The sequence below is a fragment of the Podarcis liolepis genome (assembly GCF_965112155.1).
Source record: "Podarcis liolepis genome assembly, chromosome: 1".
Taxonomy (NCBI): domain Eukaryota; kingdom Metazoa; phylum Chordata; class Lepidosauria; order Squamata; family Lacertidae; genus Podarcis; species Podarcis liolepis.
In genome coordinates, this window is record NC_139554.1 from 47,066,976 (window position 1) to 47,093,970 (window position 26,995).

A 26,995-nucleotide genomic window follows, 5' to 3' on the forward strand; every position below is an offset into this window, starting at 1 on the left:
AAAGCTTGCAATTGCCGAGCAAGGTCTCCTGGACAAAAACATTTTGATGACACATAGCTTCCTGGAGAATGGGACAACACAGTTACAAATGTTTAGGTACACCTGAGCTGTTTGAGAGAGCTGCCTTCTAGCAAAACCCATATTATTCTGAAAGATAAAAGATGGGGGAATCTAGGGTGTCTGGAGCTGAGCCATATTGGTAGCCAGCATTTGGTTTTTTGGGTTTTGCTTTTTGTGCCCCTGCTGTACTTGAATAAATGAAGAACTGTAGTTTTCAGGGCCGTCACATCGGGACCTTTCAGCAGCTCTAAAATGCACACACAGCAGTTTTTCTTTAAAAAAGGACCCCCCCCATCTCTTTAATTCCCATCACTGTGAAGTAAAAAGAGAATATTTCATTTGACTGTTCCAGTTCTGCAGCTGCACAATGCATAGCTGGAGGCTTCAACAACAACAGTCTTAAAGAAGAGGCTTGAAAATTATCACATTCCCTCTTCAAGTAAAATATTTCATAACATTTCCCCGGCTTTCTTTTCACCAGTGCATGATCTGTGTTGCCAGCAGTGAATATTGTGATGTGATTAATTTAGGGATTTATGACAAAGGGAATGTAATTTTGTAATCTGGCTTTCAAAATCAGTGCTACAACAATGGAATGAGTTTCTCTAGCAACAGAGGTGATCTAACATTGCAAATTGCTAGGCAGTGCTGGAGAAATTGCTGCTTGTTGTTTTGCTAACCTAAGGGTTGGCTGCTTTAGATTTTACTGAATAATTTGGTGAGTCTGGAATCTGTAGTAGAACACAGGGTTTGAGGAGGCCTGACTTATTCAGTCTTTATTTATGTCTGTCTTGTGTTGATGAGCGTTAATATCCTCTGTGTACAGTGCTCTGTCTGTATTTGTTTACTTAACATGCTTTTCAGTAAAATAACAGAAATTAGTTTTTCACAATGCTATTGAACAGAAACTAATGTCAATTTCTTCATGAAACAGTTACTGAGGTTGCTGAGCATATGTGACAGATGGCGCTTCTGTGTCACATCCCATGTTTCATTCTACCTTGCATTCTGTGCATATATAATTTCATTAAAAATGTTGCTTTTGGTGTGTGTCTTGGTGTGAACTCACTGAAACACCAACAAAATCCTTCTTTGAATATTGAATCAAATGATAGTTCTGAAAGCTGTGCTGTTGGCTTGTTTCCAGGTTAGTTTGTAAAGCAAACTCGTAAGTGAGGAGTATTGGTGTTCTGTGTTGTTAAAGGTGACCTTCAGATGTAAAATGCAAAAACCTATTAACGTAGCCATGTTTTCCTGGCTTTACAGTAGCCAGAGTCAAAGGGAGACAATTTTGCATGTAAGTTCAAAACCTAATTCTCCTGGTTTTCTTGTGCACCACACAGACCTCATATTATTAGCAGATCCCTCATGTAGTTAATCTCAAATGTGAAAAACCTCTGACCCAACACATAAATGCTTACAGTAGAGAATGCTAACTGCTAACTGTGACAGTAATAATGCTACAAGCATGGTACTGTATACCCCTGGACAAAAGGAAAATACATGGGGTATGAAGACTATCTATAAATTCTTCTCTGCCTTTTGGAAGGGCAAGATTATGGGCCTTAAAAAATAATAATCAATACACTATGCCTTCCATCAGTTGATGCCCAAGGCAGCTTATATAAAATCATAAAAAATAAATTATAGCAATAACCCCCCCAATAAAAACAGCAGGCACTACAAAAGCTAAAAACACAATAGTAGCATCTGTCTTAGTTTCTACACATCTTTGTAGACAGTTGCAGACATCCATCCGACACAAGCTCCAGTGACCTCTCTGGACCTTTAAATACACCTGAGTTTTAAAAACCTATATACACACTATTTCAATTAGTCTTCAATCCGAAGCCCACTTGCCCTGGAAGTCAGCCCCATTGAACTCAATAGTACCGGTACTTAGTTTTCAATAGACATGTATAGGATTTCACCCTTAGCTTTTTTTCTGGTATGTGAAATATTGGTCAATTTCTTTCTGGGGGAAAATCAGGTTATGATATACTCAATATCTATATGCTAATGAAATGTAACAGAAACATTATCAGAGATCGCAAAGAAAGGAATATACGATAATAATAAGATGAATAAAGTAATAAAGGACTATCTGGATTGAACTGGATAGAACTGTTTAATTAAAGCAGCAATATAAGTGATGTTTGGACTCGTTCAGAGCTTGATGTATGGGTACCCCCAATAAAATTTAAAAATTGGCTGTATAATTTGGAACTAATGTGATTTGGATAGTGTGATGTGATTGGCCTGTTAATAAAAATTATTCAGGGGAAAAAAGAAATGTAACAGAAACATGGACACTATTGCATACGCCTTGCAAGCTTGAAGAGAGGCAAACAACATCTTAATGGATCTAGCACACTAAGTGTTGCTTTATAATTAGTTTCACTATTGAGAAGCCAGGCCGTCCTGGTACAGCTGTTTCAGTCCTGCACAGCTATTATTCATATGGGCATGTTGCTGTGGGTTTGTGGGTTTGTTGGAATGTATATACTCAGTAAATCAATGGAGAGCAAAACTGCATTCAGTTAACCTTTTTTATGTCAGCCCCTGTACAAATGATTACTGCGGTAATAACCATTAAAGAAGAAATTATGAGCATGTGTGTTTATTTAAAGCAGTTTTAAATTTTTAAAGGAAGACAAACACACTGCATTAAACCCCATACTTGTTCCTAGGCTTTTGTTGAATGTCTGCAAGTTACCGCTTTTAATTTCCCTTAACACTGTTTCTGATTGTTTCTGGGACTAATCCCAGCCAGCTGAAAATCCTGTTGTAAATAAGGATGCTACAATGCTATGTAGGTAACCAATGTCACAAAGTCCAGTCAGCTTGAAGGCAATGCTTCTTTCACCCTGAATGGCTTTTTGCCCCTGTTTGCAGCTGCACCCAGTAAATCAGGGGTGGGAAACTTGTCCTCCAGATGTTGCTGGTCTACAAATTTGATCCTCCCTGATCTTTGGCCAGCCTGGCTACAGCTGATGGGAGTTAGGATCTAGCAATATTTGGAAGTCTTCAGATCCCTCATCTCTGCAACACACACACTGAGAGGTGGGATGCTTTACAGAGTGGGTGGAAGTATGCCTGAAGGAGTGTCTCCACCCCCATCGGTCTGCCCTCTGAGGGCCTTCTGGTGGTTCCCTCACTGTGAGATGTGAGGTTACAGGGAACCAGGCAGAGGGCCTTCTCAGTAGTGGCACCCGCCCTGTGGAATGCCCTGCCTTCAGATGTCAAGGAAATAAACAACTATGTGACTTTTAGAAGACATCTGAAGGCAGCCCTGTTTAGGGAAGTTTTAAATATTTGATTTATTCTGTTTTTAATCTGTTGGGAGCCGCCCAGAGTGGCTGGGGAAACCCAGCCGGTTGGGTGGGGTTTAAATAATAAATTATTACTGTATTGTTGTTATTATTTTGCAAAAAGTGTCTGTGGTGTTTGTTATTGTAACTGACTTGCGCAGATTTGTATGTTAAGAGATATACAGTAAAATGTTATTTAGAGAGATAGTTGTAAGTTATAAAGTAAGGTGTGAATGAGATATTGGCACATGTCTTACACTGATTGGCTAAGAGTGGAGTGTGACTTTTAGAACAGTTGCGTGTGAGGAAAAGAGGTAGTTGGGTTTTGGAGGAAGAAGGTTGGCTGGTGTGGCACTGAGGAGTAGGGGGAAGTATAAGATAGAATTTGAACTTGCATTAGGAATAGAATTCTAGGCACATGTTAAGTAATACAAAGTATCCAAGCACTGTTATTGAAAACAAACAATAAGAATTTGTTATATTCAGCTGTTACTATAATAATAAATATCTGTTCATTCAAACTACATCACCTACATCCAAACTACAAGAAAGAAGATTCCACCTAAACATAAGGAAGAACTTCCTGACAGTAATAGCTGTTCGACAGTGGAATTTGCTGCCAAGGAGTGTGGTGGAGTCATGTTGTTCAGATGCCTGATTACCGTCTTCCAAAGCAACTACTCTATTCCCAACTCAAGGCAAACCTAAAAAAATGTAACATAGGCACTGATAACTGGGAAACACTGGTCCACGAGCACTCCAATTAGAGAACAGCCTTTACTAAAGATGTCATGGACTTTTAAGACGCTCAAACTCAGGGCAAAAAGGAGAAATGAGCTAAGAGGAAGGCACGCTTGGCAAACCCTCACTGTCATCAACTCCCTCCCAGAAACCTATGTCCCCACTGTGGAAGGACGTGTGGATCCAGAATTGGCCTCCGCAGTCAGTTATGGACTCAGTGTTAAGACCATGTTCATGGAAGACAGTCTTACTTGGTTACGAGGGATCGCCTAAAAGAAGTATATTAATACAGAACTATGAGCATGTCATCTCTATGTTTGCCTTGGTATAAGATTTCAAAAATTGTATTTGCATTTTATGACAGAGAGAAATGTCACCTTCCTATAGATATATCAATTTCTTTCTCTCTCTTACATATTGCTCCTATTCATAAGTCTCGGAGGTTTGGAGCTATTAGCTATAATGAAGATATAGGTGCAGAAGGGACTGATTTATCTAGCCACATAATAACATACCATAGGATTCTGGTTCCAATCTGCTGGCTTGTTCCAGAAGCTTAATTGGGTCCTTTTCACCTTGGCACCAGAATGAGCCAGCTGAGCATTGTTGCTTCAATTGTTAAAAGTTTGAAAATGGTGAGAACAAGTCCCAGAGCTATGATGTTAAGGCTCCCTAAATGCTGTTAAATGCTGTTAAAGGGAAAAGGCATTGGGGGAGGTGAAACATACAGTCAGAAATATAATGGGAGGTAGGAGAGATTCAGAAAAACAGTCTTCTGAAGTCCTCTGTGCAAGAATGAGACATTTTTGCTATGTTTGTGAATGAAAACTAGTAGCCCCATCCATTTGACATGAAATGGACAGTCAATCAAGTTAGATTATCAGAAGCTAGAACAAATCTCTTCCCTGGAGCAGATTCTCCATGCATCTCTCTTATATGCCCATGCCTGCATCAATGAACAAAGATTAAGCTTTGACTTTAATATATGTGCTTTGGAAAACCGAGGGGCCATCATGGAATCTGTGCTAATGGGTCTGAGTCACTATTGTATTATAGCATGCTTGGCATTTCTTTAACACCTTTAGACTGTTTAAAACCTTTACATGCATTACCTGAGAGTCCTTACAACAGCTTATGCCAGCAGCTTCTTGGCTTTGTACGTAGTGTTCTAGATTTTTCTTTCCTTACGTCCATCCTAGTTATTTTTTCCTCTCGTGCTTTTTTGAAAGTGTATTTTAGCTCACAATGTTCTGGGTACTCCTTTGCTTCTATTCTGGTTATTTTTTTCTCTTTTTTATATTTCAGCTGCTTATAATTGGTGGGTCTTTTGGGCTCCGTGAGTTTGCCCAAATTCGCTATGATGCTCAGAAGCTCCACAGCAAGGTAAGCTGAATTATCCTCCCTTGTACTTGGAGAACACAAGCTTCAAGAGAACTAGACAAACTGTGTACACTGGGTTCTGCCAATCGGCACAGGCTTGCACACATACATGTATGGGAGCTGAAACATGAACACATACTTAACCCAGGTGCTATGGTTACTGAAAGTTGCACTCCCAGATTAGGCCATAAAGTCTATTTCATAATAGCAGCAAACACTCCCAACATACAGCAAGCAAAGGCACAGCTTGGAAAGTTGGGCTTTAAGTCCTATTTTATTTTATTTTTTTTGTAGAGCAACGAATCTGAAATCTGTTGCAAATTTTGTCAAACATTGCATTTTAAAAGGAAATTTCTGAACATCCTGGTTGAGGAGTTAGGCTTGAAATATATGGGCAATGCGATTATGAACTGAAGCTTCTGGCTTGTGCAAATTTCATTACAGATGAAATTCATTCACTCTGAGCACAAGATGTTGATTTTCTTAGCATATAACTTGGTGTGCCTATTTTTGTTTTCTTGGGTTCTATATATTCCCAGTTTCTGAGTGTAAATAACTGTGAAGTTGAATTTGCATTGCCTCAGCCCCAGTATCAGTGCATGGCATCTTTGGGTTGTCGCTGGCAGAGCACACTGCTGCTGAACTGACACTTGCCTGACCCACTGCCAATAAGTTTGGAGCCACCATATAAAAATCTCCATAACGCCCTGGAGCATCATTGCATTGGAACCACTGTGGGAAATTTTAAATGGCAGTTCTAATCTGTCCAATGCTGATGCAGCACTGTTGCCAGGTGCCACTGCCAGGTAAGCCCACCAGACTCCTCTGGTGCAGGAGGGGAACCCACCTAAAGCCACTTTGCTGAGGCCCCCCTCAAACCTGGAACTTGGCCTGGTATTGACTAGGACATTTGCATTTTGCTGAGCTGTGTGTGTGCCCTCAGAGCATTGAGACCCCAGGCAGCTGCCCTTTTGGTTCAGTACGTTTAATTTCCTCACAGGCCACTTTCTGTGTTAAAATATGTATGGACTCTGTGCAGCACTGAGGAGGTAAAGTCTGAAGGATAGTGAACAAGAAATAAAAGGCTTGACTAGCTCTTTTGAGGTTTAGTTTTACAGGACTCGGCTGCCTTCAAAAAGTTGGAGAAGAATTCATAAAAATATTTCCTTGGTATCAGAGAGAAGCAAGGACATAAACAAGAATGGCATCTGTAATACTGTTTAGTCATGATTTTGGTCGCTGAGCAGATTGCATTAAACTGCTTCTCCTTAGAAGTTGTTTGTAGGCTTGCATTGTGGAAGTTGCATTGTGGACTTGCCTTTATTTTGGTCTATTGGGCGGTGTGGCCTTAGAAGGATGTTGGAATATTATCTCCTGCTTTTTTAATTAAGGCAAATCAAAAACTGGAAAACAATGTATGAACTATAACTTCATGGCAGACTTTACAGTGGTACCTCAGGTTAAGTACTTAATTCATTCCGGAGGTCTGTTCTTAACCTGAAACTGTTCTTAACCTGAAGCACCACTTTAGCTAATGGGGCCTCCTGCTGATGCCACACCGCCGGAGCACGATTTCTGCTCTCTTTTTTTAAAATAAATATTTATTAGGATTTTACAAATTATAACAGACATAACAATACACACAAACACAGACAAAATAAAAAAGACAAGTATAATTTTAAAGCCTTATTTTCTTAAAACTTGCTTCACCGACCTCCTCATACCTCCCCTTTCTGCGTTCCCATTTCAAAAATTTAGTTCAGCAAATCCTCACCCTTAATTTTATCTAATTGTCATCCTTTCTTTTCTTTTAACTTAATCTTTACAGCTGTACTCCATTTAATTTTTAAAACCACATCATTCTAGGACTCATTAATTTTACAATATTTCTTAAGATAGTTCTTAAATTTCTTCCAATCTTCTTCCGCCGTCTCTTTTCCCTGGTCTCGGATTCTGCCAGTCATTTCTGCTAGTCCCATATAGTCTATCACCTTCATCTGCCATTCTTCCAAGGTGGGTAGATCTTGTGTCTTCCAATACTTTGCGATGAGTATTCTTGCTGCTGTTGTAGCATACATAAAGAATGTTTCTGTCTTTCTTTCGCACCAATTGGCCGACAATGCCCAGGAGAAAGGCCTCTGGTTTCTTAGCACGATTTCTGCTCTCATCCTGAAGCAAAGTTCTTAACCTGAGGTACTACTTCTGGGTTAGCGGAGTCTGTAATCTGAAGCGTATGTAACCTGAAGCGTATGTAACCCGAGGTACCACTGTACTTGTTTATTTATTACCCTGGCATTAAGGATATAAATCCTCCCCAGGCATCTTACAGAAACATTAAATTACATTTTAAAAAAATTAACTAATAAAAAGTTATTGGGATCCTTCCCCACAGGTAGTTGGTGGCAGAAAGACCTGACAGAAGCAGGGGCAGGGATGGTTCAGTTGATACAGGCTCTGAAGTGATCTTTACCTGCATACATAGAATCTAGGCACCTACCTCAGACCTCTGGTCCATCGAATTCAGCTGGTACTGGCTGGCAGCAGCTCCTCAGGATTTCAGAGAGGATTCTCTCCTAGCCCTACCTAGACATGCCAGAAATTGAACTAGGGAGCTTTTGCATGAAAAAAATTCCCTCGTTCCCCCTACTTTCTTCTCTCTCTCTTGGAAATATTTCCATAGGGTATTGGATACGTGTGTATGTGAATGAGAGACATAGAGTAAATAACCAGTAAAGCAGAAGCAGACTTTACTGTTGTCTTGTCTTGTCTAGCCAGGCTTCCTACATTTAATTGGCTTTTCAGTAAACTAATTGCAGTGACTTCATGCGGCAGGGGATTGATGATGATCACTGATCATTTTCCCCCTCCCTTCTTGTTAAGCAGGTCCAATAAGGCCGGCGTTCCAAGTTTAATGAAGATAAACCTTTGCTAATTTCTCTGTGTAAGTTGATTTGCAGAGAATAAATTCATTAGTATGGCAACTTGGCTGCACCCCCTAATTTATTTATTTATTTTTAAGAAAACTTGGCAGTGCAATTTAGCATGTACAAGGTTTGTGAGTGATACAGATACTTTCTTTGTGTTCATATCAAACAACAGCGGCTTATTGTTATTCATCAGAATTCTACTAACAAAAGTCATTTGCTTAATTTAAATAAATTTTGCTTTCAAGCCTAGTTCATTGCTGCACATCCCAGCTGATGGAAGGTTTAATGCAGTTGCATAATTAATACTGCAATTTTTGTTTTTCCTTTCATGCAGAATTGGATGTTGATAGAAATGGCTTTGCTTCTGGTGAATAATCTTAGACTCTATTTGAGCCTTCATTTTGAACCAAGCTAAGAGAGCACAGCAGAGAGGAGTGAAGGGATGATATGCTTTTTAAAAATACATCATGGCTTTACTGAGTTTCCCTTTTCATGCAATCAATTACAGTGGTCCCTCTTTGGACACATGCGGAAGTGTTAGTATGAGCCCAAACTGTTGTACATAGATGGAGCCCCAGCCGTTCCCATGATAACGGTAGCTGGAGAAAATGTGGCAACGATGCTGGCTGTGTGTGTTGTTTTTGAATGTTCTGTGATCAGATCATCTAGCCTGTTTAAGTCTGTGGGTTATTCAGGACAGATAAAACTTCTTAACACAGTCCATAGTTAAGCAGTAGAATTCTCTACCACAGTATGTATTGACAGCCACCAGCTTGAACAGCTTTAAAGGGGCGGTTAGACAGATTCATGGAAGATAAGGTTTCTAGTCATTATGTAATCTCCAAGTCATGTTGGTAACCTCCAAAATCAGAGGCGGCATGCTTCTGAATACAGTTGCTGGGGATCACAAGCAGGAGTGTGCTATTGCAGTTGTGTTCTGTTTGTAGGTTTCTCATAGGTAAGGTCGGAGAAGAAATTTGGTTTGCATTTTAATGCGAACACATCCAGTTCACACATCGCAAAACAGTATGTAAACAAAACGCAGCTATCCTTGAAAATCAGCACTTCTCTGAATTTAGCGATCCAGTTCTCCAATCAAAAATGTCTGTACTAGGGCAATGCGTGCCATTAAATGTACAAAAATGCATTATATTAGGGAAGGCGCTTGCAAAAATGTGTATATTGGGTAAAATTGCACACGAGAAATGCACACTAAATTTTTTTTAAAAAAACCATAAAGACTTTTTAAGTAAATAAAATAATCTCAAACTGATGTGGAAATGTATCAAAATAAATTTAAGATTGGAATAATAAGAACATGAGCGAACCCAAAATTGACAGATAGGCCCATTCATTTTCAAAGAGCTAGGTAGTCACTGTGAGAACAGAATGCTGAACTAGATAGGCCTTCAGTCTGATCCAGCAGAGCTCTTCTTATGACGGGGGGAGGCTCAAAAATTGTGTTCTATACAGAGAAGCTGAAATAATTTTAGATGAGATAAAGTGGCCTCAAAGTTCCTGCTGATATAGCTATGTGTTTGTGACAAATTCTCAGAATTGCTTTAATATGTTACCACCAAGAGCCCTTCTATATTCACACGAAAGCAGCTGCGCATTTGGGGTATATTTCATATTTCCTTGATACCTCTTTTTGGCCAAGGTCCCCAAAGCGATGATGAGATTAATAGATTTGTTACGATCTTCTCATTATCAGGGTTAGAATGCTGGAGTTGTACCCAATGCTATACTCTGAGTAGATCCATTTGAATTAATGGACCTGACTAACTTAGGGCCGTTCATTTAAATGGGTCTATTTTGAGTAAAATATAGTTAGCCACATCAGGGTGTAGTAAATCCATGCTGGTACATGTACTTCAAATGGTTATATGAAGACTGAATGTTGGCAGGTGCAGCTTTTTCTTTTCTTCATGAGAAGCTGTACCTCTTATGGTTATTATGTACAGTATGTCCTTTTTTCTGTCTGGTCATCTTAGCAACTTTTCACCCATGGCAATTGATGACGGTTCAGGCTAATTGTGATTCCTAAAAACTCCTAATCTTTGCCAGCCTCAAATGAAAAAGCCAGAATGCAGATGAAAAAGCCTGAATGCAGTGGTCCAAATATATACATATAACAATGTTGGCAATTTTATCAATAATGTTTTGAATGCAAATTTTCTGAATCATAACTTCTCTAGATGTTTCTAATGACACTTTCCATGAAACTGGAATATTAGCTACAAAAACAAAATGGTATTATTATTTTTTAAAAAAATCAAATGCTTCCTGGAACTATAAAAAAGAGTAACAGAAATGCATACATTCTCATTTTACCTATAGAGGATTTGGAAGTGAGCATTTGTAAAGCACTTTGAACATGAAAAGTACCATGTAAATGCTTAAAATTCTTGTGTTATTTCTTGTTGCTATAGAAGTTCACTAGATGTCAGTATAGAAGTTTCTTTGACTGGTATTTAGTGAATCTTGAAGTGAATCCTTCTTTATTGCTATGCCATTTAAGCCCCAAGGAAAAGCAAATTACCGTATTTTTTGCACCATAACACTCACTTTTTTCCTCCTAGAAAATAAGGGGAAATGTCTGTGCGTGTTATGGAGCAAATGCCTGCGGGTGGCGGGGGGATCTGCTGCAGTCATGAGCAGAGGATCCATGGTTCCTCTTCCTTCCCTCCTCCGTGGTTACAAAGCATGGATCCACATGGATCCTCAGGATTTTTGCATTGGGCTACTCCAAACTCACTGTCAGATCACATGTCTGTGGCCACAGCATGAACCACAAAAATCATATATCCACTATTTCGTTTAGAATATTTTTTCCCTTGTTTTCCTCCTCTAAAAACTATGTGCGTGTTATGGTCTGGTGCGTGTTATAGAGCGAAAAATACGGTAGTTTGATTTAAAGACCTGATACCTTCAATGAAATATTGAAGAACATTTCACTAGACTTATCAGCCAAAAGGCTGTGACTAAATTCCACAATTTATTTACATATATGTAGGGTATGTAACCCTATTAGACTTCCAAGTTGCTCCCACATAAGCACCATTTTGAAACTTATTGTGGCTGTGTAGTAGTAGTAGTAGTAGTAGTAGTAGTAGTAGTAGTAGTAGTAGTAGTGTTTGGTTAGATACTTTACAGTAATTACTTGTATCCTGATAGAATTGGATTGTTGTTTGTTTATTTGAACATACTCAAGGAGGCCTGGGCCTTTGGACTGTGTCATTTCAGCCTCCTCAGTTATTTTTTACCAGGCACTCCAGTGCCATTGTGGTGTCAAAAGACAACAAACTGTTCCAGTGTAGAGTAGGGCTGGCTACATAAATAATGGGAAGACTGGAAAATATATTTAAAAATGGTTTCAACTACAGAGGTTGGGGGGGGGGTTGTGCTTTTTTTAAGAGTTAGGTGCACATGCTACAGATATAATTGTGATGACCCAACAGATTTTCTCTTTAAAGACACTGCAGTAGATGAGACTTCAAGTTGCATGCTTGACGTTTTAAAGACTTCAAATCCTAGCAGAAAATGTCAGTGAATTTTTCATACAATTACGCCGTTTTTGAAGAACAGAAGAAAAGAAGGGAAGTTTTGAAACACTGCACTGTGTAACATTTCCTCTTTCTCGGCCCAAGCCTCGAGGGCATTTTATTTTAAATCCTGCACTTCAGGCTATTTAAGTGGTTTGTAAAAGAACAGGTATAGCATATTAAAGAGGCTTTGCAAAGGCACCTTGAGGAATTGTCTTTTAATATTTTAAACATAGGTGTCTTACTTTTCTTACTCCCCTGCCCTATCTACCTCCATTACGTTCAGGATGAGTCAGCCGGCTCTTCAGCAACAGAGTTCCAGTTCCAAAAGAGTTCTGCATTTTTCAACAGCAGTCCTGCTTTTTTACACAATAGAGTATATGCCAGCCCCAGAATTTTTAATTGAAAAAGTAGTAAATGGATGCTCTAGATAATTAGGATATTTTATTTCCTCTAAACCCGTGGTTCCCAACACAGGGCACATGCCCCACAGGGGGGGCAAAGTGATTTATAAGGGGGGCAATTTGAGAATGAGTTATTAACAGTGGATAGCCTTTTAGGCTTCCTCCACGTGAATAGGAGCTCATTTTTGAATAATAAGAATTATATTTCACAGGAGGAGGCGCAATCACGATTTTAGAGATTCTTAGGTAGGGCATGGCCCAAAAAAAGGTTGGGAACCACTGCTCTAAACCAAGAGCTTCTTTTATATTCACTTGTTAATTTGAGAGGGGCACATTGTTTCACTAACTGTGTCCCACAGTGCATGTTCTCTCTTTGCACCCCCACGGCTTCCTTTGAACTCTTCCTTCTGTTAACCACCCCTCCTTTTCTATTTCTCCTCTATAACGCTTCTCCTTTCTCATTCTGCACCACTCCAGTTTGTTTGCACCCACATCTGATTTCCGTTCTCTGCAGAATTTTCTGAATTTCACATTCTCCTCCCCTTTTCTCAGATATCAGATGGAGTTCAACATTGTTCTAAGGCAGGGGTCAGCAACCTTTTTCACCCGTGGGCTGGTCCACCGTCCCTCAGACCATGTGGTGGGCCGGACTATATATTTTTTTTGGGGGGGGGGGGAGAACGAATTCCTATGCCCCACAACTAACCCAGAGATGCATTTTAAATAAAAGGACACATTCCACTCATGTAAAAAAAACACTGATTCCCGGACCATCCGCTGGCCGGATTGAGAAGGCGATTGGGCCGCATCCAGCCCACGGGCCTTAGGTTGCCTACCCCTTTTCTAAGGCAATCATTCATCAGTGCAAACATGGACGGAACAGTTTTTCCTCTCCTACCTCCATGCACTGTTATGGGGGCACTCCCCACCACCCTGAGCCAATCGGGGGGCACATGGGGAATGAGGGGGAAACCCAGTGCACTAGTGGGTTTCATTGTCCTGGCTCCTGCAATTTCCATGACTACATAGGCCAAAACCAGTGTTACTTCAGTTAGCTTATTTTATTTTATTTTATTTTGATACTCATTTAAATTGATATTATTTGGTTGCTTATTTGTTTTTGGTTGCAAGCTGTAGGAGTTGTAGAACCGAAGGACAGGATAACAAATAATTATACATAAATTCATATACAAATATGAAACATTATAGGATAAATTGTCATGTGTGTGTATTAGTTAAATAAATAATTGCTATTTAAATTTAATCATTTAAAATTGCACACATAATGGTGGTATTATTCAGATCTCTCTTCCCCTTGTAGAGTGACAGGGCCCAGATCCCAGGCACATGAAAGACAAGAAGCAAACAGGTGGCTGAGAGTGAGGGGGAGTTGTTGGACAGGAGGAGAAGCCTCTGCTACATACATCAATTCAGAGTAAAGCATTGATTTTATTTTTTTACAGTCATTTGAGTATGTGTAGTAGGATGCCTTAGGGGTTGCTTGCTTTTTCTTTTTCCATATATAGCTGAGGTAGGAAAGAAATCCATGAAACGAATGCACAGAAAGGTGCAATAGGTTCACACAGGCTAGACTTCATAGCTTAACACGAGGGAGTTGGATAAGTTCTGTAGCTGAGCGTGACCAGAGAAAGGTGATGCACTGTGGAATTTGTTAACATTTAGGACACATTCCAAGGCTTGCCCTTCTTTTTCCCTTGGAGGACTTGGGTAGTGGAAAAACAATTCATCCTGTACTTCACAAACAATTTTAATTCTCCTTTACTTGCTTCCTGAACAGATAATAGAAGTGATATTCTGAACCTCACATCATGAATATTTGGGATAGCTACTGACAGCTAGTAAAATTCTATTGAATGAGAGTGTGAAAATGATATGGAGTGCCTTTTGGAAGATTAAACTTGTATTTAAGACCTCACTGTGCAGGCAGTTTAAAGACCACATTTAGCCATTGCTATTTATCACTGAAAATGGGAGAATGCAGAAACCCACGAGGGAGTGGGTTGTATTGTATTCTGAACACAAAATTCAGAGCACGTTTTGATGCTTTATGAATGAATGTGAAAATGGGTGTGCTATATAAAACAGTGGTGGGGAACCACCAGCCCATGGGCCTAACAGGAGCCTTAATTTGGCCCACAAGGTCATTTCCCCCAAGCCACACCCACTTGCCCTACACCTGACACCATATACCGTATTTTTCGCTCTATAAGACACACCAGACCACAAGACGCACCTAGTTTTTGGAGGAGGAAAACAAGAAAAAAAAATATTCTGACTCTTAGAAGCCAGAACAGCAAGAGGGATCGCTGCGCAGTGAAAGCAGCAATCCCTCTTGCTGTTCTGGCTTCTGTGATAGCTGCGCAGCCTGCATTCACTCCATAAGATGCACACACATTTCCCCTTACTTTTTAGGAGGGAAAAAGTGAGTCTTATAGAGCAAAAAATACGGTACATTGTCAGGTGTTGAGCAAGTAAATATGCAGTTCCTTCCAAAAGTAGGGTTTGCAGTTTGAAATCCACCCCCTGGACAAAGTAAAGTCTTCATCTGATGGCAGTGGCTTTGTCAGGATTTGGGGAAGGTGAGGATCCAGCCTGCGATCTGGAAAAGATTCCCCACTCCTGCTCTAAGGCAAAATGAAAAAATGAGTAAATCCTTGAGGAAGTTATGAAAGACATAAGGAAGAACACCTACTAGAATCAACGGCAGGACAGACTCGAGACTCAATGAAAGTCTTCACTGGTATGCAACTTTAGTGGTGTGAAACTATTCTCCTCTTTGGATATGGCAACATAGCAAAAGGAAGGGGAGATGGCAGGGCCACTTTTTCCTGCTGGGCAATTTATATTGCTTTGGGGGAAGATAACCAAAAGGAAGCTAAAAGCTTTGCAAAATGAGATGATTGCTTCCTGGTGGTTGCAAATAATGGTAGGTATCGGGCATGCTCTGTCTCCGATATTTCATTGATCAAGAGTGGATATGTGAATTGATAATCTTTGTCTTTTGACTCAATAAATTGATCGGCTAATTTATAGTCTCCTGAAGCCAATCTCTTCAACCATGTCAATGCCGCCTACATAGACGCAATTATCTGAGAGGTTCCCCAGATTCAAGCCTTGAGTTAAAAAGCACACAGTAAAAGCAACCTCTGCTGGAACCAAGATTCACCGTGTATGCTTCCTTTCATGATTGATGCCGGGACAAGGAAAGAAATTAACTTCTTTTCCCCTCTCAGGATGAAAGCTGAATTCATTTTATACTTGGTGGGTTATGACAGGAAAGGGATCTCCATTTGTAAACAGTACCGTTTATAAATAATTATTTCTGGGGTGAAAACAACTGTTCTAAATGTACTGGAACTGTCTAGCAGTGTAAATTAGTTTTGTAGCCCATAAAATCCTGCAGTACAAACATTTGCTCAGTTATTGCCAACCTCTGGGTAGAATGTGACCAGTTTTACCTGACAACAGTCCAAGGTCCACTAAAACGTCTTGGGCTGAGGGATCTGGTTAGGAACTTGGGCACACAGTTGACCTCCAAAGTCATGTTTCCTTCTTCTTTTTGTAATATGTTATGGGGTCAATATCAGCCAGGCCTTAGACAAAGCAGATTTTGTTTTACTGTGAATCTCAGTCCTTTGGCCCAGAAATTGTATCTATAAATACACAGAGGGTATGAAATGTTTCTGCAACACAGGAATGAATTCACTGCAGTGGTTGATAGAGATGGTGTCCTAAGCAGGCGTGGGGGTGGGGATCCTCAAACGTCAAAGGATCTTTTCCTCTTATTTCTGATTGCTGAATGAAACTGACATTGCCAGTCTGCTTTGGAGACCTGCACTCTATGCTAGCCTTACTCCCCCACCTTCCTTCTTTATTCTTTCTGAAAACAGAGAGTTGTATTTCTGCAGTTCAGATCTTGCTTTGAAACTAGATTATTCTTGGACCAAAACGAGCCATTGTGGTGATTTAACTATCATAGTGTATATATAGCAGTAATATATGCAAATTTCCTTATTTAAAATGTTCTGTGCTCACGAGGTTTGTCTTTTTTTTTTTTAATTAACTGTAATAACAAAATTTTATTTGTGGCCCGCTAGGCCTCTCCAAAATCTGGTCTTTAAAATAATAAATAAATAAATAATCACTTTCATTTAACGATCACTCATCTGGTTTCTTGCTGTGATTCTGTGTGTCATCCTTCACTTACTGAGTCACATGAGGGTAGGGCAGTGCTTCCTAAATATAACTACTTATCATAGTTGTATTCTAGCTCTGAGATGACAATTTGGAAGGGGAATTAAGCACAGGTCTCCTCTCTCTCCTTTATTGAGACAAAGATGGAATTGTTAGGATCACAGATGTATTTGAAAATAGCACATCTCTGCCCCACAACATACTCTTTGACTATTGCTAGAGGCTCAGGGGGAGATTGGCTCCAGACAGTGAAGATGAAGAGTACTCACAGTACCCTAAAGTTCTTTTCAAAAACTAATGGCAATAAAGCACCAACCACAGAAAGAGCATTAGTGCTGTATCATATGCTATTAGATGTCCCAAATGTTTGGGAAATCCTAGCTTAAGGCAATGTCTGAGAGTTTTGAACTTGCTAAACCTGGGGGGTATTCTCTTGGTGGTGGGTTTTCCTTGGAGCTAACTGTTGGGCAATCTTACTTAATTTTTCAGAATGGCTAAGAAATACCTGAAAAGAGAGCATGTCCCCCATTCTTCGCTAAGGACAATGTAATTTGGGAAACTGTAATTTGAGTCGGAGACTCTGATCAATAGAGAGACTTAAGTTTTAAGATTCTGTAAGCTAAGTGCATCAGGGGTTAGGGCTGCCTCTCTGTCCAATTTAGCTGTCTGTTAGAGGGTCAAGCTGTGACTCCACCTGTGTTCAACCTGTATATAAATAAAATATTACAAAATAGCATAAGCCTCTAGTGATGTCCTTCCAAGGGAAACCAAATCTGAATGAGCACTGTGCTGCTAAAAGGAACTATTCAGCCCTAGGAGACGTTGGAGATAAATCCGAATGGTCGGTTCATTGTTTGAATTTCATTAGCGCTGTGTTTGAATGTGAGAGCTGGGCTTTTCTTCCAAGTCTCTAGAATGCCAGTCTGCAGTTTCCAGGGTGGATTCGCAAAGGGAGGGTTCTTGCATTCATATTCCTGGTGTGATCCAGTCTGAGACACTGAGTTTAAGCAAGCCTCTTGCAATCTTAAATTGTTTAGTTTGTGATCAAAACTGAACTAAAGGAGTTCATTTTCATTTTTAGAAGAGAGAGGTAATTGTGTACATGTCCCAGTTTCCTACTTTATGAATGGAAATGTATGAGAGAAACCTTCAATGATCTGTTTTTCATATGCAGATCATCTTTTCCCTTCTACAGTTCTTTAGACTTAAGGTGTAGTACCATCAAGGTGAAAGGCTGTGGATTTTAAGTGGATCATTCTTTGCAGAAGTCTCTCTGCTTCAGAGATATTGCCAGAATCTACTGTGACAAAGAGCCAATTGGAAATGCAGTTCTTGATTCTTCTCCTATGCAGAGGAACAGCACACTGCAACAGACTGGAGGGGATATTTCCTGTTTTGAATGTTTTTTCGAAACTTAAATGTACAGTGTTTGATAGATATTTTCTGGTCTTTTTGACTTGGCAGATTGATCCAGCTCTGGCAGAAAGAATCAAGAAGAATAAAGTGACTCTGGAATCGGAATATGAGGTATGGTTCACTGCATGTTCTAGCACTGAAGGCTTTTCTTTGCTATCCTTCACTAGTGATAATAATGGTGTTTCTTCCCCTAGCTAAAATTAAAACAGCCCTGGCTTTGATTCATGGGCATCCAGTAAAAGCAGCCTTTGCTTTTGGATAGAAGCAATATTTGAGAGTTCAAAGCCTTTTATAGCACTCCTCTTCTTTGATGTCTGCCTGCCAAATACAACACTGCAAATACATTTTAACTGCTCCTGTGGTTAGTCTATAAAAGATTTGCAGGTCTGACTGGAATGTGCAGGAGTCTCCATTTATATTGCTAATATTATAATGGGATCCATGTGGCTAATTGCAAAACCATATGATTGCTTTAGTGACACTGGCTGTTAAATAATTGTTCTCTCAAACCACTTGTAACATTTCAGGTTTTCTGGCTCTCTTTTACAGCATTAATATATATATATATATACCCTTGCAAAGAAATGTTTTTCATTTCCTTGGGAAATGTTTGGTGGCAGTTGTGGTGGGGAGATATGTAATGATTAGACTATGGAATTAAACATTAATTTCATCTCCTTCAGGAGAGGCTTCCATAATTTTTTCCATACTTGACTATAGCTCAATCTCACCCCCCTCCCCCAAATCGCTAGTATGTTACAGGTCCCAAGGAGCATCAAAGAGGGTTGGGACCAATGTAGATTCAGCCCTCTTGTGGTCTTTGTGTATGGTCTCTGGTGCATATTAATACCAGTTGCTGGGGAACATGAGTGAGAGAGTGAAATTGTGCTTATGTGTTGTGGGTTTCCCTTAAGCATCTGGGTGGCCACTGTGAGGAAAAGGATGCTGGACTCGATGGGCCTTTGGGCTGATCCATCAGGGCTCTTCCTACATTCTTAGGCATTTCCTGTAAATAACCCTTTCACTTCGATCTTTACTATTCACCTTGGTGTGAAAACAAAAGCCCAACAATAATCCTTGGAGGCATGCTTAAAAATGCATTTCATTCTGCATCGTTTGGGTGACAGAAAGCATCATTCTTTGCAAGTGGAATGAAATTGTTTGCCTCAAACTCATAACTTAAAAATCCATTAACACACAATTCTGTTGCCTTTCGAGAGCCTTTTGTCTTCTATATTCCCTTGCTGGTTATTGTAACTCTGCTCTGATTTATTTATGTAAAGAAACCATCATATAATGCAAAGAAGAGGCTCTCTCCTTTACACTTGACACACAACTCATCTCAGAATTGTGTGCCTATTTGGATATGCGGTACTTTCTCCCCACCAGGTTTTAGTAGCTGCTTGAAGACCAATATTTAGATTGCCGGAAATGGTATTGAGTCTCATGGGAAATTCAGAAGTAATGACACAAAAGTGGCACAGAGAAACATGAAATTTTAAAACATTAAATCTGTTCAGATGATGCTTGCAAGAACTGTACTAGATGAGGAAGTGGCTGAAAAACCCTTCTGCTTTGCCTAAAAACCCACTGAGGCCAAATCCAAACAACTCTTGTAGTGGAAGGGAATTTAAATTGTCTCGGTTTTGAAAGTACCTTATAATCAATGGGGTTTAGCTAAATACATGTACACAGAGCTGTAAACTCACAAGGTGTTGGGCTTCTTTAATTATGCGGCTGTGTAGAGGGAATTCAATCTAGCCAGCAGCTGGTAGTGGAGGATTTTCTATTAAAAAAAATTTTTTTTGATCCAGCGCTACAAATAGTGCTTTTCCAAAAGAGAATCACAAAACACAGGGCTGAAGAAGCTTCAGCTGGTTGTTGGACATTTGGGAAGCAATGCACAAGGCCCCTGTTGACCAAGCACCCTCCTTTCCTACTCCACACCTGACATAATGTATGAGGGCAGGTGGCCATGTCTTGCCCAAAGCAGCCTCATGGGTCACATGGGGAGACCTGTTGGGTCAAAACTGACTCACAGGCAAGAGACTCCCCACCCCTGAATTGAGTTCTTTTTTGAAATACAAAGAGGAACATAGTCTTTAAAATATGTACAGTGGTACCTTGGGTTAAGTACTTAATTTGTTCCGGAGGTCCGTTCTTAACCTGAAACTGTTCTTAACCTGAAGCATCACTTTAGCGAATAGGACCTTCTGCTGCCAGAGCACGATTTCTGTTCTTATCCTGAAGCAAAGTTCTTAACCTGAAACACTATTTCTGGGTTAGCAGAGTCTGTAACCTGAAGTGTATGTAACCTGAAGCGTATGTAACCCGAGGTACCACTGTATAAGGAGTGGGCAGATTTCAGATCTGCATAATCTGATCCCCCACTCCAATCCTCCTCTCAACTCTTATACCTGACAGCTGGAACCTGGTGCCAAAGACATCCACTTAGAATTAAAGAATTCTGAGCCCAGGAATTTTTTAGGAGAACAAAAACAGAACAAAGCTTACAGTCCTACACAAAACTGCCGCCCCAATAACTTTTTTCATTTTAGCAGTTGGAACTGGGGATAGACATTTTGCTTTTGCTGTTGGGAGTCTGAAATCCTTGCCAGTTTTCCAGAAGTCGCTCTGAGATCTGCCAGTAGATCCTGATCCACCTTGCCCCCCCCCCCCGTTTCTGAATTACAAAAGGTTTCAACTTAGTACTTGTACCATATATTTCAAGAAGGCGCTTATGCCTCTGAATAATTACAAAGCTGTATTGTATAAGCTCTTGAGCTCTATGATCACTGCAGATGGTGACAGCAGTCATGAAATTAAAAGACACCTGCTTCTTGGAAGAAAAGCGATGACAAACCTAGACAGCATCATAAAGCAGAGACATCACCTTGCCGACAAAGGTCCGTATAGTTAAAGCTATGGTTTTCCCAGTAGTGATGTATGGAAGTGAGAGCTGGACCATAAAGAAGGCTGATCATCGAAGAATTGATGCTTTTGAATTATGGTGCTGGAGGAGACTCTTGAGAGTCCCATGGACTGCAAGAAGATCAAACCTATCCATTCTGAAGGAAATCAGCCCTGAGTGCTCACTGAAAGGACAGGTCCTGAAGCTGAAGCTCCAATACTTTGGCCACCTCATGAGAAGAGAAGACTCCCTGGAAAAGACCCTGATGTTGGAAAAGACTGAGGGCACAAGGAGAAGGGGACGACAGAGGACGAGATGGTTGGGCAGTGTTCTCGAAGCTACCAACATGAGTTTGACCAAACTGCGGGAGGCAGTGTAAGACAGGAGTGCCTGGCATGCGCTGGTCCATGGGGTCATGAAGAGTTGGACACTACTATACGACTAAACAATTGTATAAGTTGAGCAAAGTTCTGCTTTGGATATGGTATTCAAGATCTCAAAGGAGAGCTACAATTGGTGCATATATTTATATAGCAAATGACTTCACTTTCAGGTCTATCATGAATTCTATCCTGTCTTGTGTTCTGGGAGTAAGCTCCTTCCCCCAGTTTCCCCCACATCCACCTACAGAGTTTAAAGCATTCTGCTCACACACTTATATGTTCTTATGCAGTCAGCTAGGCCTGGCTGTCTCATTTGCCTAATAAATCATTGCTCTTTCTATAAGTGCCACCAGAACTAATGGGAATGTAGCTCTGCTTCTGGGATGCACCTTGTAAAGCAGATTGTAAAAATGCAAAGCATAGCATTTCATGCTTGGACACCGCAGTCTACATTATTTGAAGCGGCGGGGCACGGGTGAAAATCCAAAAATAAACCAACACGGGTACAAGTGGCAAATGAATCCCTAACAGATAATTTGCTTTAAATAGTCAATAGAACTGTAGACTTAAAAACACACACCCTGAAATAACTTCCTCAGAGCTACAAAGTAGCATATTTATGTTAATTTTTTTATCTTGCTTTTTTCTGAGGAACTCGAGCAGCCATTTAGGCTAAGGTTACCAGATTTTTTTCAATGAATCTGGGGACACTTTTCAACTTCAATGTGTTTTGTATGGGGACTGATTTGTAAATCTGGGGACTGGCCCCAGGAAATGGGGACATCTGGTAACCTTAATTTAGGCCTTATACTCACAAAGGTGTCGAGGGAGACTGTTCCACTGTCGGAACAGCTCTTACCGTCATAAGGTTTTTCCATATGTTTAGTCGGAATCTCATTTCTTGTAACTTAAAGCCATTAGTTTGAGTCCTACTCTGCAGAGCAACAGGAAACAAGCTTGCTCCCTCTCCCCTGTGACAGCTCTTTAGATATCTCCTCTCAGACTCCTCTTTCCCAGACTAAACATACCCAGCTCCTTCAACCGTTCCTCATAAGGTTTGCTTTCCAGACCCTTGATGAGTCAGGTGGGGACAGAAGCAGACATCACAAGAGCTCCAAAGTAGTAGCCTTCTGTTGCCACCTCTTTCTCTCTTACAATAAGAGTCTTACCCCATAATAACTAGCCTTACAAAATACGTTGCAGGATTTCACTTTGAGTTTCCCTGCCCCTTCACGGGGAATTGGAGCAAGAAAATACACAGCAGAGTCACCACATGTTTTGCAGTAACGGACACGGACAGAGAGGGAAAAGTAGATGTGGGGCTGCTGCTCTCATCACAAAAGGCATGTGGCTGCTGCTGTCTGATTCTGGTCTGAGGTGATATGGTACCCTCTGAAACAATGGGGCCAATGGTGGTAGAGGCTGCAGGGGAAGGGGGAAATCGGCAAAGGTAGCTTCCCCATCCCTGTCGGTTGGATCTCTCCACTGGGTCAAAAGCCTTCAATGGATGTGTGAAGCCTTTCCATCCATGAAGTTCAAAGTCTTCTGGGTACAGGCAAGTGACGTGCCCAAGGCAACCCAGTTGTGGTGGGTACCGTATTAGCCCGACTATAAACCGCACCCGCAAATGAGCTGCACCTTTAAAATGCAAGGCTTATTTGTGGGTGTGACCTGCCTCTCGGCACTACCGCCCTGAACGGGGGATGGGGGTGGTTTGCCGGCGCTTGGTGCCCCACTCCCCAAGATGGTGTCGGCACATGGCTCCGAGTATAAGCCACATTTTAACTTTTCACAGTCGGAACATGGGGGGGGGGGAGGGCAGCTTATATTCAGGCCAATGCAGCGTTTTGTTTCCCACCAACAAGCCCAACACTCTGACTCCAGTACCACACTGCGTATGTGTTTTAAATATGTCTTGCTTATAACTGGAATAATGCATAGAGGAATTGAAAGAAAGAATCTGTTTCCCATCTTTTTCAAATTCTTTTTGTCCACACTTCCTCTTGTCATTTTCATCTTTCTCATTAGTCTGTTGGAACAACTTGCTCAAGCAGGTCCCAAACATAACACCCTGGAGGTAAAAATCTTAATATCTTTACATGTATTGTACTCCGTTTTTCTGCTTTTTCTGCTTTTATATTGATTTCCCATAAGAAAACTAATAATTGGATAGCTTCAGCAATCCTAGGGAAGATATAGTATAGTAAAATAAAGTCAGACACCATGCACGTGTTGGGTGGGTGGGTGCACAAACGCACACACTTTTTCAGTGGGGTAGGTGACAATTTTACCTCCAAGCTTATTAGCCTCCAGGTCTGGGGTCTGCCTTGCTTCTGCCTCTTCTCATTCATTCTTTCTGAACCTGTAAATGTGCGAATTAACAGTTTTCCAGAAAGAAACAATAACAGACTGTCCCTTCTGAAGGGATGTGACATGAGAAAGAGCCAAGAAAACCCAAGTTTTACTAATGCTGTACCAAGACTCTAAACTAATGGCTCCACTAGGCTCCTTCTTGCTTGGGCATGGTTGGCAGCAGGGGAAATTGTCCCTGTTTAAATGGAGCCAATGTGATGTAAAATAAATAACTTAATCCCCGTGACAACACAGTACCTGACTTTGTCTGATGTCTATTCATTTGCAAAGTGCAAAATCGCCCAGGGTCTAGCTGAGCAGAGGTTGTTTTCTCCTCCTTCCACCTAACAATCCTTTGCTTGTCTTGAACATTTAAGCTAACCCTCTTTGGGATGGAGCTTGAGGGAACCAGCTGGATCTCAAGTGTGCTCTGTGCTTGAGCCTTGCCTCTGCTAGATACTCACCTGACCTGGAAGCTTGCACAGGCCTTTCCCAAAAGTGACAGTTCTGTCGCATATACTGTCAAGTCATTGCATATCTCTGTCTATTCCAATTCATGGTGCTTGCAGGAGGTTATGTTGTGTTTCCGTCGTGCAGAGACTGCTTCCTTACACTCATCTGCATGGAGAAAAGCCAGCTGGGAAGTAGCAAATACGGATCCTGCAATATCATGGAAAATTGGGAGAGGGAGCAAAGGAACACCCACATTTTTCTTCCAAGCACAAGCATTGGTGGATCACAGGGGAAGTAGCCGACCTTGCCTGAGTCTCTCATCTTATCTCTGACTGTTACGGCATGCATGTTTTATCAAAAGTATTGATGCATCCAGTCTCCTCCACCTTACATTAATTAATTAATTAAGGATTAAGTCATCCCCCTTGAACTACCTCCTTCCTATATGCACCTTAATCAAACTTGTTGAAGACACCCTAATTCTTGTACTGAAAGTGTGTACTTGTTCCCCTCTACTCCAGTTCCCCGTTGACATGTAGTGTAACTCAAGACCACACAGCATGTGATCAGGGAAAAACTCAGTTTAGGTGACTTCATTCTCTCTCCCCATTCCCCCCGAAGACACGAGCACTTCTGAGGGGTGAAAAAGGTGTTCAGGGCCCACACACAATTAGGTGTTTTTGTCAAGCAACTGGTACACACTGGATGGGTTATCTTCATGCTAGAAGGGAGGATCTGATCTTGCTCAGTCATTAAGTGATGGCATCACACTTGGGGAATGGGAACTGAGGCAAGGAGAGAGAGGCTGTTCATACCTAATCATACTAGAGTAACTGAGCCGAAGGAACTGAAGATTTGAAGCTATATATGGGATAGCCGTAGGCTGCACATGCTATACCTTCAAAGCACATTTGAAGCTCCTTTTCCCCTCCCAAGAACTCTAGTTTACCCCTTCACAGAGTCACAGTTCCCAGCAACCCTTCAGTGCCCATAATTCTTTGAGGGAGGGAATGTGCTTTGAATATGCTCTAAAGGTATAGTGTGTAAGCAGGCTAAGTTGTCTACATAGACATTCTGTAAACTCTAGACTTCAGGCTGGATCTACACATGAAAATAAAAGAGGTGGTAAAGCCTTGGTGAAATAGGCTACATCATTTGAGGTTGCTTGCAGTGGATATTCCTGACAGAAAAGAGAAATACAATCTGCACAGCAGATTCTAGCCCCTACCTTGTATCTCCACAAATTCTCATTTCTTCTGGCTTTATTTTCTTTTATGTGGGGAAGCATTCTAAAAATGATATTCCACCACATGAAGCCTTCGGTCCGGACTTTATCACCTCTTTCTGCTGAATGAGTAGACTGAGGGTATTGCCACACTAGTGTTTTAATGTTCAAGAGGCATGATTTGTACATTCGCTTTCTGTGAGGTATCCATGTGACACACGGCCATACTTTCTCCCCACCCCCACCCCCAGTTCTGTCAACTTTTCCCATGTCATAATTTTGCTGACCTTTTTTAAAAGAAGAGCAGTGCATTCTTCTCAAGTGGAGACAGCCTTAGTGCCACCCTTCTGACCTCTGAAAGAGGTGTGTGTTTCGGGTGTGCACTGACATTTAGGGAAGACAAATCTATTGCCACTTTGCACACGTCTTTCCCTATCCTTTGCCCTGTTGCTCAGAGGAACTTGCTTGGCTTGATTGATTGCTGTTCAAGAGGCGGGGGAGAAAAGAAGAACCTGTCTCCTGTCTTTGGCTGCAATTTTATTTTTGTCACTTTTCCTGTCTTCTGATTAAGTGGCAGCTTCTCCTTGCAGCTCTCTGGGCCCCCCACCTTCTGAACACCCAAGGGAGGCAAGCAGCTCTGTCCCCAGGCAAGTGCCCTCTTTTTCCTGTCGGATCCCCTCACTGCTGCTCCCAAACTAGCAAAGTCACAACACATCTATAACCAGTTCCTTCTCTTCCAATGTCTTCTTTATTTTTAAACTTGTGCTGTTTCTTCTTAATGAAATAGTTTAACTGCAGGAGATAATGAATTCCAACCACAGCATAGTGAATGGGTGAGAGCCTGAACCATGGGGAGAAGGCAGGGTTCTCTCCCCCCCCCCAACTAAATTGTGAATGGTTTATTCACAGTTTGCTAATATATTATAGCATACAAAGGGTATATGACAAAAATTTGGCTACCGACAAAAATTGAAAGGAATAAATTCCACAGCACCCCCTACCCTCCAATACATACAGACTAAATCCACTTACATCTCAGCTTTAATAGAGCACTTAAAAAAAAAAAGTAAACACCAACCCAAAACATGAATGCTTTGACCTCAGTTCTTAATTTGGATTCTGCAATGTAGCTTAAAAAAAGGGTTCAAACACACTCAAGTTCCTGAGCATAACTAGGATTTAAACTCCCAATATTTGTGTAATGAAACGAAAATCACTTTTTAAAAATCTGTACATGGTACCCCATTAGCTCCAACAGAATGCTAGTGTAAACCTGTGTGTTTAAGGTACGCCATGCAGAGGTCTTCATAAGCCAAGCACTTTGAATACATATGCATTTTAACTACAGCACACCAGTTTCTGCTCCAAACCCCACAGCCTTCTCAAGTGAGCTGGAAGGCCCGATCCCAAGAAGCCCCCTGCACCCTTTCTTGGCCCATCAGCCACTTCTCCCCCTCCAGGAGCTAAGGAGCAAAGGAAGATTAGAAGGATGGTGATCCTGGCTGACTAGGAGCAGTGGCATGAGGCATGGAAAGTGCTAACTCAACACTGTTGATAAAGCAAATAAGAAGCTACCCACTCTTCTGGCAGAGTTCAAAATCTCTCTTACATAACTACTCAACTGTTTTGCCTCCTGGGTGTGCAAGAGGGTTTATCCACACTTACTTTTCCT

General features: G+C 41.0%; 1 protein-coding gene and 1 long non-coding RNA gene across 4 annotated transcripts in view; both read left to right on the forward strand.

Annotated features, from left to right (window-relative positions):
- COX16 (cytochrome c oxidase assembly factor COX16) overlaps window positions 1-26,995 on the forward strand; it is a 52,796-nt gene that overhangs the window by 10,362 nt on the left and 15,439 nt on the right. For 2 of the 3 annotated variants that reach the window (XM_083510850.1, XM_083510852.1), the window contains exons 2-3: window positions 5,418-5,495; window positions 18,048-18,110. In XM_083510850.1, the coding sequence (XP_083366976.1) occupies window positions 5,418-5,495; window positions 18,048-18,110 (141 nt within the window). The remainder of the gene's footprint in view (window positions 1-5,417; window positions 5,496-18,047; window positions 18,111-26,995) is intronic. The other variant, XM_083510851.1, reaches the window with a different exon arrangement.
- Window positions 20,572-23,391, forward strand: LOC310710712. The gene is made up of 2 exons (XR_014528207.1): window positions 20,572-22,804; window positions 22,849-23,391. It is a non-coding gene; the product is annotated as an uncharacterized lncRNA (long non-coding RNA).